This window comes from Syzygium oleosum, unplaced genomic scaffold (assembly GCF_021117445.2).
Source record: "Syzygium oleosum isolate NSW1041296 unplaced genomic scaffold, Sole_v2.1 Sole_v2.03, whole genome shotgun sequence".
NCBI classification, from domain to species: domain Eukaryota; kingdom Viridiplantae; phylum Streptophyta; class Magnoliopsida; order Myrtales; family Myrtaceae; genus Syzygium; species Syzygium oleosum.
Genome location: NW_026607487.1, coordinates 20,750,413 through 20,760,664, shown reverse-complemented (window position 1 = coordinate 20,760,664; position 10,252 = coordinate 20,750,413). Strand labels below are relative to the sequence as shown.

At 42.3% G+C, this 10,252-nt stretch overlaps 2 protein-coding genes across 4 annotated transcripts; one reads left to right on the top strand and one right to left on the bottom strand.

Moving 5' to 3' along the window:
- Positions 1-114: 114 nt before the first annotated feature.
- LOC115683888 (UDP-xylose transporter 3) lies at positions 115-3,756 on the top strand. Of its 3 annotated transcripts, none has more exons than XM_030608530.2 (9): positions 115-325; positions 517-570; positions 667-829; positions 1,488-1,672; positions 2,026-2,093; positions 2,358-2,490; positions 2,638-2,799; positions 2,885-3,157; positions 3,359-3,756. In XM_030608530.2, the coding sequence occupies exons 3-9, from the start codon at positions 709-711 to the stop codon at positions 3,473-3,475; spliced, it is 1,059 nt and encodes a 352-aa protein (XP_030464390.1). In that variant the 5' UTR covers positions 115-325; positions 517-570; positions 667-708; the 3' UTR covers positions 3,476-3,756. The 3 variants fall into 3 exon arrangements, with proteins under 3 accessions (XP_030464390.1, XP_056165706.1, XP_056165707.1); XM_056309731.1 differs by having other exon boundaries at positions 115-365; XM_056309732.1 differs by lacking the exons at positions 115-325; positions 517-570; positions 667-829 and adding an exon at positions 880-1,102.
- Positions 3,757-5,085: 1,329 nt separating this feature from the next.
- On the bottom strand, positions 5,086-6,009 carry LOC115683753 (transcription repressor OFP1-like). The gene has a single exon (XM_030608356.2). It carries the CDS (start codon positions 6,007-6,009, stop codon positions 5,086-5,088), a length of 924 nt encoding a protein of 307 aa, XP_030464216.1.
- Between the last annotated feature and the right edge of the window lie 4,243 nt (positions 6,010-10,252).

Here is a 10,252-nt window from a genome sequence, read left to right as displayed (position 1 = left end):
CTTACGAATCGTTTTATTATTGTAATTTGGTAAAGACAATCGCTCTAATCACCAACTTTTATAAAAAAATCCAAGTCAGTCGTGCTCGTCGATTCTCTTTTCCTTCCTGTTCGCTCCCTTCCCTTCTTCCCTTCCCTTCCTTCCTTCTTTTCATTCCCTTCCATTCCATTCCGGGTGCTGCCGCCATCCCCATCCATTTTCCTCCTCCGGGGTTTGCCGATTCATTTCGATGGTCAAAACCAGCGCCCCATATGATCTCTCTTGATCTCCCCTTCCTTCGCCCACCCCCCCTTCTTCCTCCTCCATCAATGCGATCCTCCCTTCGGTGACCCCCTCTCTCTCTCTCTCTCTCTCTTCTTGACTCGGTGTGTTTTTCATTGTCGTTATTGTGGGGGGGTCTTGAGGCTGCAGATCTAGGGTTCTTGAATGCTGAATTGTGTTCCCCATCGCCTCCCCTCGTTGACCGTGTGGTGTCGGCGGATTAACCCCTGTCCGAACGTTGTTTATGGTTGACAGCTGAGCTGCCCTTCTTCCTCCGGAATTCGGGTCATCCTGCCGTCGAGAAAACAGGTTAGGCAAATTGCATTCTTTCGCCCCGGCATCAATGCCGGCCTTCGACGTGTCTCTGTGGGCTTATGGTAATTAGTGATGATGATGATGGTGTAGATCGATCTAGATCGCGGAGGGGCTGGGTAGACTCTACTGAAGATGACCGAGAACAAGGGATTCCAGCTGGGCACCATTGGAGCCTTGAGTTTATCTGTGGTGTCTTCGGTATCCATCGTGATTTGCAACAAGGCCCTTATTAGCACGCTTGGTTTCACGTTTGGTGAGTTTGGATCTTGAATCATTGCAGCCTTATCAAGAGAAGGCTAGAACTAGGCTGCTTGACTTGTTTTGCTTTTCTCATCTATCCAGAGAATCGCGATACATATACTCACGGTATTGGATCCTCTGGTGCAGTTGTCATGCTCGAGCTACGTGTTGAACCGGCTGTAAATATTGCTTTTTTATGGTACTTGGATGGTTTTAAAAATTTCGGCTAATCTATCGTTTGATTCCAACGAGTAGAATTCGCTTGGAGAACAACATGACATTGGATGTGAGCACTTGGCTTTCTGATTTATCTGTTGAAACTAATTAGGATATCGTATCTTCATCATTTCTTTGTTCACTGTACATAAATTACTAGCGTTTGTCAATTGCAGCATGCTTTTCGTTTATCTTTGTGCTAGAGGATGCTACTGTCTCATTTTTTTAAATTTGGGTTCTTTCAACTTCAGACATGGTCTCGATTCTTGGATAAATAACTGCTTCTTTGGTGATATTTGCAGTACGTCCGTGACCATTTTTAGAGATGTATTAGTAATTTAAATCGATATCCCTTTTGCTTGAATTTACTTCCCATATTGTGGGGGTACGAAGAATGTAGTTTTTGAGGTTTTCCGGAGCTTCTCGATTCACTATGCTAATCATGCCTTATGCAGCCACAACTTTGACAAGCTGGCATCTGTTGGTCACATTCTGCTCACTTCATGTGGCATTATGGATGAAATTGTTTGAACACAAGCCTTTTGATGCGAGAGCTGTCATGGGATTTGGAATACTGAATGGGATATCGATCGGGCTATTAAATCTCAGCTTGGGTTTTAATTCTGTCGGTTTCTACCAGGTAATCCTTTAACCCCATTGCTACTTGAAAAGTTCAGAAGACGGTCCATGTTATCCATCTTTCTAGGAACCGAGTTTTTTCTCTCTGAACATCGTGCCATTTGCCGAATAATATGCAGATGAAGATTGAGTAAATATCTCACATTTTTATATATTTTCAGAGTACACTTTACATCAATTGTTTGTTTTCCGAGTTACTAGGGCTTACCAAATGCATGTTTATGAGGATGATTCCTTACTTGAAGTGGTCTCTCTGAAGATTTACCTCTGTTTAATTGTAGTGATTTTGTCCTTTAGCCTTAAGCCTTCATTCTACTAAGATGGCGAGAATCTCTTTTGACTTTTGACTCTCAGATGACAAAGCTGGCAATCATCCCCTGCACTGTTCTCTTGGAGACTCTTTTCTTCAGAAAGCTATTTAGGTGGGCCCTCGGCAATGTCCCTCTGCGGCGTGTATCTCTTGTTATATGAATATTCCTTGTGAGAGTGACTGAGTGTGCTAGGTACTTGTAACTTGCTAGAACCCCCCCTCCCAAACAACAAAAAAGGGGAAGAAAAAAATGCTTTATGAAACCTGCCTGTTGTTTGTCTTACCTTCAGTTTGTGTATATCATGTAATTTATCTCTGGCTTCTTCTGCTGCATCTAACATGATAGTTCACTCATGCTTGTTAATTGTTGTTGCAGCCGGAGCATCCAATTTTCGCTTGTAATTCTTCTTATTGGTGTTGGAATTGCAACAGTAACGGATTTACAGCTCAATGCCTTGGGCTCTGTCTTGTCACTGCTGGCAGTGCTTACGACCTGTGTTGCGCAAATTGTATCCTCAGTGTTCTCATCACAAGTATATTGTCTTTCATTGCATTCATCATTTTGCTTAGTTGACTCTATGAACTTTCAGAATCCTTTTATTCACCTGGTTGCACCACTATTCTACTTTGTTTGAGACCTTAATCATGATTCTTAGATGACTAATACGATCCAGAAGAAGTTCAAAGTTTCTTCAACCCAACTTCTCTATCAGTCTTGCCCTTATCAGGCAATTACGTTGTTTGTCACGGGTCCTTTTTTAGATGGCATGCTGACGAATAAAAATGTTTTTGCTTTCAAGTATACCCCTCAAGTGCTGGTGAGCGTCGACTGCCTTCCCCTTCTTCTTTGCTGAGGTTTATTTTCATAATTGTAACTGACTAAATATACTGTCTTCATTGCAGTTCTTCATTGTTCTCTCCTGCTTGATATCTGTTTCTGTAAATTTTAGCACGTTTTTGGTAATCGGAAAAACATCTCCTGTAACGTATCAAGTCCTTGGACATCTGAAGACTTGTCTGGTTTTGGCTTTTGGCTATGTTCTGCTTCACGACCCTTTTAGTTGGCGCAACATTTTGGGTATTTTGATTGCCATAGTAGGGATGGTACTTTATTCTTACTACTGCACAGCTGAGAGCCAGCAAAAGGCTAATGAGGCATCCGCCCAGCTGACCCAGGTACATTCATTTATTGGCACTTTATCATTTTGGATGATGTCGTTCTCTTATTAGTTTCTGAAGTAATCCTTTGAATTCTACAGTGCTGGAAAGCTACTGTTTTCTTTTCCTGTCATTAATAGTATTTTGCTTTCGTCTTCTATATTGCATTGTTTCATAGACTTCTAATGGGAGCCTATGCTCTTTTCTCCATGATGGCAGCCAAAGGAAAGTGAAACTGATCCGCTAATTGGTGTGGAGAATGGAAGTGCAATCTTAAATGACGGCATGGTTACAAAAGGCCCTGTGTGGAACTCAAACAAGGATCTACATGCATGAAGTCATCTACCTCCAATTAGGCATTTTAGGAAGCAGCAGCTTAGGTGAATTGGTAGTGTCTCAAAGGTACTGCTTTACCAAAAAGTCTTGCTGGATTCCTGAGATCAAGATTAAGATGCTCTATGTGAAGTTAGATTTTGAAGTTAAGAGAGGTGTAGCTTATACAGCAAACTTGTTCATTCTTTTTCTTTGTTGATGTTTGGAGAAATGTTGACCTTAAACACCAAAAAGAATATTGAATCTTTCTTTAATGCATTTAGCTTTCTGCGTGCTAAAGCAAACATAGCCTGTTTGAGGCCTTTCTTTCCCCCGAGTTATTGTTCTCATTTTCCTTTTCAGTTGGTGAATGTGCATCTAGTGAGTGTTAAAAGCAATGCATAAATTGAATAAAAACCAAATAGCTTCAGAAATCTGAAACTTAAGTTGGGTTGCAATGGAAAATTTTGATAGTTGCAGAGGATTTCATCACTTTGGTTCTAGGAGAATGCTGAGAACCGTTCAGTTAAGAGGACAGCCTCTTGTGTTCTTGTTTGATCTTTCAATCTGCATAATAAAGCCGTGAAATGTTTCAAGTCCTCGTGGACAGGCATTTCTTGATGTAGAAACGCTTTTGTTAGGCGCTGGAAACTAGTGCTGGTGGAATTTAATTTCCTTGCTACATATGACTATGAGCTAACCAGGAATCTACAGCGTGAGACTCAACTTACTTCTCGTTCTCCCCCAGAGTGAGTGTTCTGCCATGCGTTGTTCCAAGTCATGGTTCAAACAGGGCAAACTGTGCTCTCTTTCGTCGGACAGGCAAAATGTGGATAAGCTGAAGATTTGGGTTCCTTCTTAAAAACATCACAGACAGAAGAATTTCTTATTGACAAATACATCGATTTTATATGGCTACCTGTTTGAGTGCACATGGGTCATCAATCAAACCGTTGTGGGACTTTTGTTTTCCATGCCCCGATCGTGATTGATCACGATAAAACCATCTTTTGTGATTGTGACATTCAACCTGAGAGAATCAAAGTACATAGTCGGAGTGGGCATGCTTCATCCCTCGATGTGGAATGCCCCCACATATCCTATCATACTTTGATATCATGAGCCCCTCTGGTTGCCCTTAATTTCAGGCATTCATCAGGGGAGGGACCTTATCAGATTGAGGTACTTCTAGCAACACTACATGAGAAAAGTGGAGAAGTGCAGTCCTTCATCGAACCTGGTTATTCGTCCACTTGGTCGGATAGTCTCAGCGAAGTACAAAAATCTTCGAGGTCTGAACTCTGGAAGAGGGAAATAGTCAGGCATAGGTGACCGTTGATCATCCAACATCGGCACCCTCTAGTGGATCCTCATATATCAGGAATAAAATGGAAGATAGTACTGAATCTGAACATAAGCAAAGAGAGCTTAATCCTAGTGATCAATTCTGGGAATCAGTCCCCTTATGCCATTGATTGCTTCCTCCAACTAATTTGATCGATCATACTAGAGACATTCGTTCTAGACCCAAAGGCAAAGAGAAGAGCAAGATCGACCAGGATATACTTATTTCTGAGGAGGACAGGAAGTGAAAGCTAACAAGATTTATTATCACTATAATTTACATGAATAAGCTACAAGCTTAGGCTAGACATATGAAACCAGATTCGTTCGAAAGCCTTGACAATGTAAGGGTGATAGTAGGGAGGATTGAGGGACAGATAACAGGCAAGCAGGTCTTCCAAATCCTTGGAAGCACTGATGTCATTTTCCATAATCATCTCCACCATCGATTCCCAGAAGTCTCTCTGTGGATCCACGGATGACTTCACTACCGCAAAGCTGTCCGCCAGATTCTTATTACTGAATTTTACAGAGGATACGCTCTTTCTCGCCTGGGCCTGACCAACTTGAATCCTCGGAGAGTTACCTCGAACCTTAATACCTGGCTTCCTCATTCTGGCGGGACTGGTCTTTTGTGTCTGTTCCTGGGAACTCGAAGTTGAGGAAGCTCTTGATCTTGGTCTTGGTCTTGGTCTTGGTCTTGTAAAAGATGCTTTTGTGAGGATGGGAGGAACCGGAAGGATAGGCCGTGGAGTGGAATTAGTAGATGTGCTTTGATCTTGGTTAATGTCGATTATAATGTCCGTGGTGGAAGAAGTGAGTTTACAATCGAAAGAGGCTAAGGCATCGCCATCGCTATCAGATTCAGATGACGAGTGAGATGGGCAGTGATGATGCTGAAGACGCTGGTAGATGTAGTCAGGTTCAGGGGAAGCGTCGATATCGTTATCGACATACGGAGAATGGGTGGGAATGTGAGTGGGTAGTGTCCACGCAGGAGTGGGAGAAGAAGGCCTGTAGATGGTTTTTCTGCGGGACTTATGAGTGGAAGACGAAGAAGTGCGAGGTGAATAAGAGGAAGAGGGTGCAGCCACATTCTGGTGGTGCTTCTTCAGGGAGGAATGATTTCTTCTGCCGCGGCTGCTCATATCCTTAAGCTTGTAGAACCAAGCATTCGGCATCATATCTGACAATCTGAACCTGTAGTTACCCATCTCGAAACAGAAGTGCCGGAGGTCTGACTGCTGAGATGAGGATTAAGAGAAATAAGCGTTACAAGCTGAGGTCTATAGTTAAGCTGGCTAGTAAAAGGGTAAAAGCAGAGATAAAGCGAGGGTTCTGTTTCAGTTTCGGTGTCATCCTGTTCTACAACAAAAGCTCAAAGATTTCTTCCAGGGGATGACTTTCTGGCATCACCTCACTCCAGCCTTTAAAGCACATCACGAAAAGCAAAAAAGCATAGACAACAAAGAGAATGAAGGAATGTGACAACTCTCCTCCATTCAATTATGACATACAGCAGAATGATTCCTTGTATGGTGCATGGCATACCAAAAATTTGAGCTTCATGATGAAGCACTAAGTTTAGTAAATAATTTTTGGGGAAAGCAAAAGGAGGGCCCTCTATCTCACCAAAAATTCTTAGGTGATCTGGATGTATGTGAATCCAATGTATCTGAACCTTTGATAATGCTAAGTCTCACGTGAAATTCACATGATTTAATAATCGGATGCATGGAGCTCACATGGAGCCAATGCATCCATAAGTATCTTGTCTCGAGGCAAAGAGTGCACCTCTTTATCATAATTTCATGCTCCTATGGGAATGATGATATTCTTTCTACAGTACTAACTAATCAACCTCAAGAGGCCCACTTTGCCTCCTGCCTCTCTATCTTCACTCTCACATTATATAAACATTTTTTTTTTTCACTTTTTCTATTCCCGACCTGCGGACTGTGAATTTTATTGAAGAATTGATCCTAGTCCCAGACTCCCAGAGGCTCACACATCCAATGAGGAAGCAACAAGCTGGCCTCTCTTTATTTTGTTGTACAGTCGTAACTTTTAGTGTGAGAATTCGAGCCTATCCAAAAAAGAAGAAGAAGAAGAAAAAGCATAGCTAGTATTATGTTCAAGGCACATCACATTCACCTCTATATATATATATATATATACATATGGAATCCTAACGAGTTTTGCTTTTGTGGTAGAATCAAAGTTTATTGAGGAGGTAAGGGAACGATTTAGAGACAGTAGCAGCACATACTAGATGCTGGGATTCCTTCGACATAGAAGCTACAACTCTTAATTAGCATTTTGTATATATGGAATAAAGGAAAAAAAGTAATCCGTTAAGGTTAGTGCAATTGATTGAGGGTATTTGAGGATTTTCAATTTATAAACTAAAATCACCTATTTCAACCTCATTAATTACGTGTAAATTGCTCTAGAAGAGGGCCGCTTTAATAGGCTAAAAGTGGGTACTTAATGGTTCATGAGCTTGTAAGATGTTCTATAGGCTAGGAAGTTGGTCTCCACGCCCGAGACAACAATGACGAAAGTAACAAAGCATATATGATGATGCAGGCCAGATTGATAATGCTGCCCGCATCGAAGACGAGCTCACTCGACCAAGGAGATCAGCCCGCATCCGAGCTCGACAAGTCACTCGACCAGTCTTGAAGATATTGAAGGGACGCAATTCGAAGACCAAGAGTCTCATCCGCGAGTCCATGCCACAATAAAGTCCTTGTCTTTCCCTATACATCGGAAGTCTAAAATATACTTTGGGATGATCAAGAAGACGTTGGACATTTATCTAGTTTATAGTTTCTACGTTCTTTAATGTTTTATGCTTTCTAGGGTCTTTAATGCTCTTTAGTCTCTTCATTTGCTTGAGTCTTTTCATTTGTTTTTCTTTGGCTATAAAAGACCATCTACTTTATGTATTCGACAGACGAATTTGATTAATGAAAATTTTGCATCAAGCAATTATCTTGAACCTTGAAGAGTTCATACCCCTGAAAACCTAGAAGAGTTTTCACTCCGTCCTTGAAGAGTCGGAGGTTTTCAAATCTGCATCCTTGAAGAGTTGCAGTCATCGATCTAGAAGAATCGGTGCCCTATCCACTTCCTTGGAGGCCTGGAAGAGCAACCAACGAAGTTCTATCTTTTCCTCTGTTCTGTCCATTTACATCCGTCCACTTCTACCCCGATTTCGTCCTTCCTATAGTGCTTATTTGAGAAAACTCAAAACAGAGAAATTGTCAATCTAGAAGTCTTTGTTCATTTGGCTTTGGAATCAGGTCATTCCGATCTGTATCGACGAAGTTACATCCATTTTCCCGAGCTTGCGCAGGACTGTAATTACTGTTCGTCCTGTTCCACGTGTGCAAGTCACTCTCCCGATCCTAACGTTCGAGTAGCCTACACCAGGCTGCATCATTTGGTATCAGAGCTTTGGAGGAGAGAACCATGCTGCCAAGACAAGCTAGACGTCGTGGAGGCAGAACCATCCCACTGAATGAAGTGCATACGCTCGCTGACAATTTGCAGCAACATATGCAACAACAAATTGATGAGTTGACGCGGGAAGTTGAGCGTCTAAGGGCGGAAAGAAACAATTCACCACCTCGTTCCAGGACCGAAGATTCCAATGGTGACTCTTCATCTTCGGAGAATGTTCGACCATTTCGCAATCGGAGGAATGTTCGACATCACGAGCAAAACATTCGTGAACCGAAGTGGGAAAAAGAAGTTAAAAAGGATATCCCGGAATTCTCAGGTAATGATTCTCCTGAAGAAATTGTTGACTGGCTAACACTTGTTAATGAAGTGTTTGAGCATCGAAATGTTTCGGAGGATCGTCGAGTCGGGATCATCGCTATGCGATTCAGAGGTAAAGCCATCGCTTGGTGGAGGCGTGAGAAGCAAACTCGCCAATCCGTTGGCAAAGCGCCAATTACCTCGTGGAGGAAGATGGAAGACAAGATCCGAAAGTATTTCCTACCTAAGGGATACAAGAGAGAGCTCTATCAACGGTACCAAAATCTGAGACAAGGTACGCGAACGGTGGACCAATACACCAACGAATTCAATGAGTTGGTGATTCGCAACAACATTCAAGATCCGGAGGAGATGCTTGTGAGCAAGTACTTGAATGGCCTTCAACTTCATATTCAAGATGCCCTGGAAGTCCTTGACATTTGGGACTTAGGAGATGCACACCAACGAGCACTCAAGGTGGAGCGTTCTCGCTCAAGGAGGCAACAATCCTCTATCATGACCAATCAACCCGCTAGGAGTACCCCCGGCACCACCAAAGTTGCTGAGGCTACGACGCAAACCGCTAGTAAGTTTCCTAATCAGTCCAACATTTTGAAGCAACCAACTACGTCCGATATTCGTTGCTATACTTGTGGTGAGTTGGGTCATCGTGCTAGCAATTGCCAAAAGAACAAGAATCGACAAGCCGGCAAAGCCTTCTTAGTGGATAACGATTCTGATGAGCATGTGGAGGATCCGCTCGAAGAAGAGGTGAATGATGTCGAAGAGTCCGCAGGTGACGAGCAAATAGTGCATGCTGATTCTGGTGAATTTCTGATGGTGAGAAAAATCTTTCTAGCTCCTCGTGATGAGACCGGAGATGGGTGGCTGCGCACCAACATTTTTCATTCTGCTTGCACGATTAAGGGGAAGGTATGTCAATTGATTATTGACTCTGGATGTTGTGAGAATATAATTTCTGAAAGTGCAGCGAACAAACTAAAGTTGGAGTTAAAGGCGCACCCCACACCTTACAAGATGTCGTGGCTATCGAAAGGCACCGAGATAACCGTTTCCAAACGCTGCCTTGTTAATCTATCCATTGGTTCTGTTTATTTCGACAAGATATGGTGCGATGTTCTACCAATGGATGCTAGTCATGTTATTCTTGGGCGACCATGGCAATTCGATAGGCGGACTACTCATGATGGTTATCGAAATACGTATTCTTTTGAATTTGGAGGGAAGAAGATTATATTAGCACCTAGTAAGGAGCCTTTAAAAACTTTTGTTGTCGAAAAGTCTTCATTGCTTTCGATGAATGATATAAAAGGTGCTTTAAAAGGGGTTCGTATTGTATATGTTTTACTTCACAAAGCAGGTGAAGTTGCTTCTTCTAATCGGGACACAAAGTTTCTCAGTCATTTTTTGCGACAATTGTGGAAAAATGTCGGTACTAAACTGCAATATAGTACTGTGTTTCATCCCCAAACTTATGGGCAAACTGAAGTCATCAATCGAACCTTGGGAATTCTATTGAGGACAATGATTGATCCTCGCTCTTGGGAGACACGATTGTCACATGGCGAATTTGCATATAATTGTGCTGTAAACCGTACGACTGGGTATAGTCCTTTCATGATCATGTATGGACAACAGCCGAACACTGCTCTTGATCTTGCACCCATT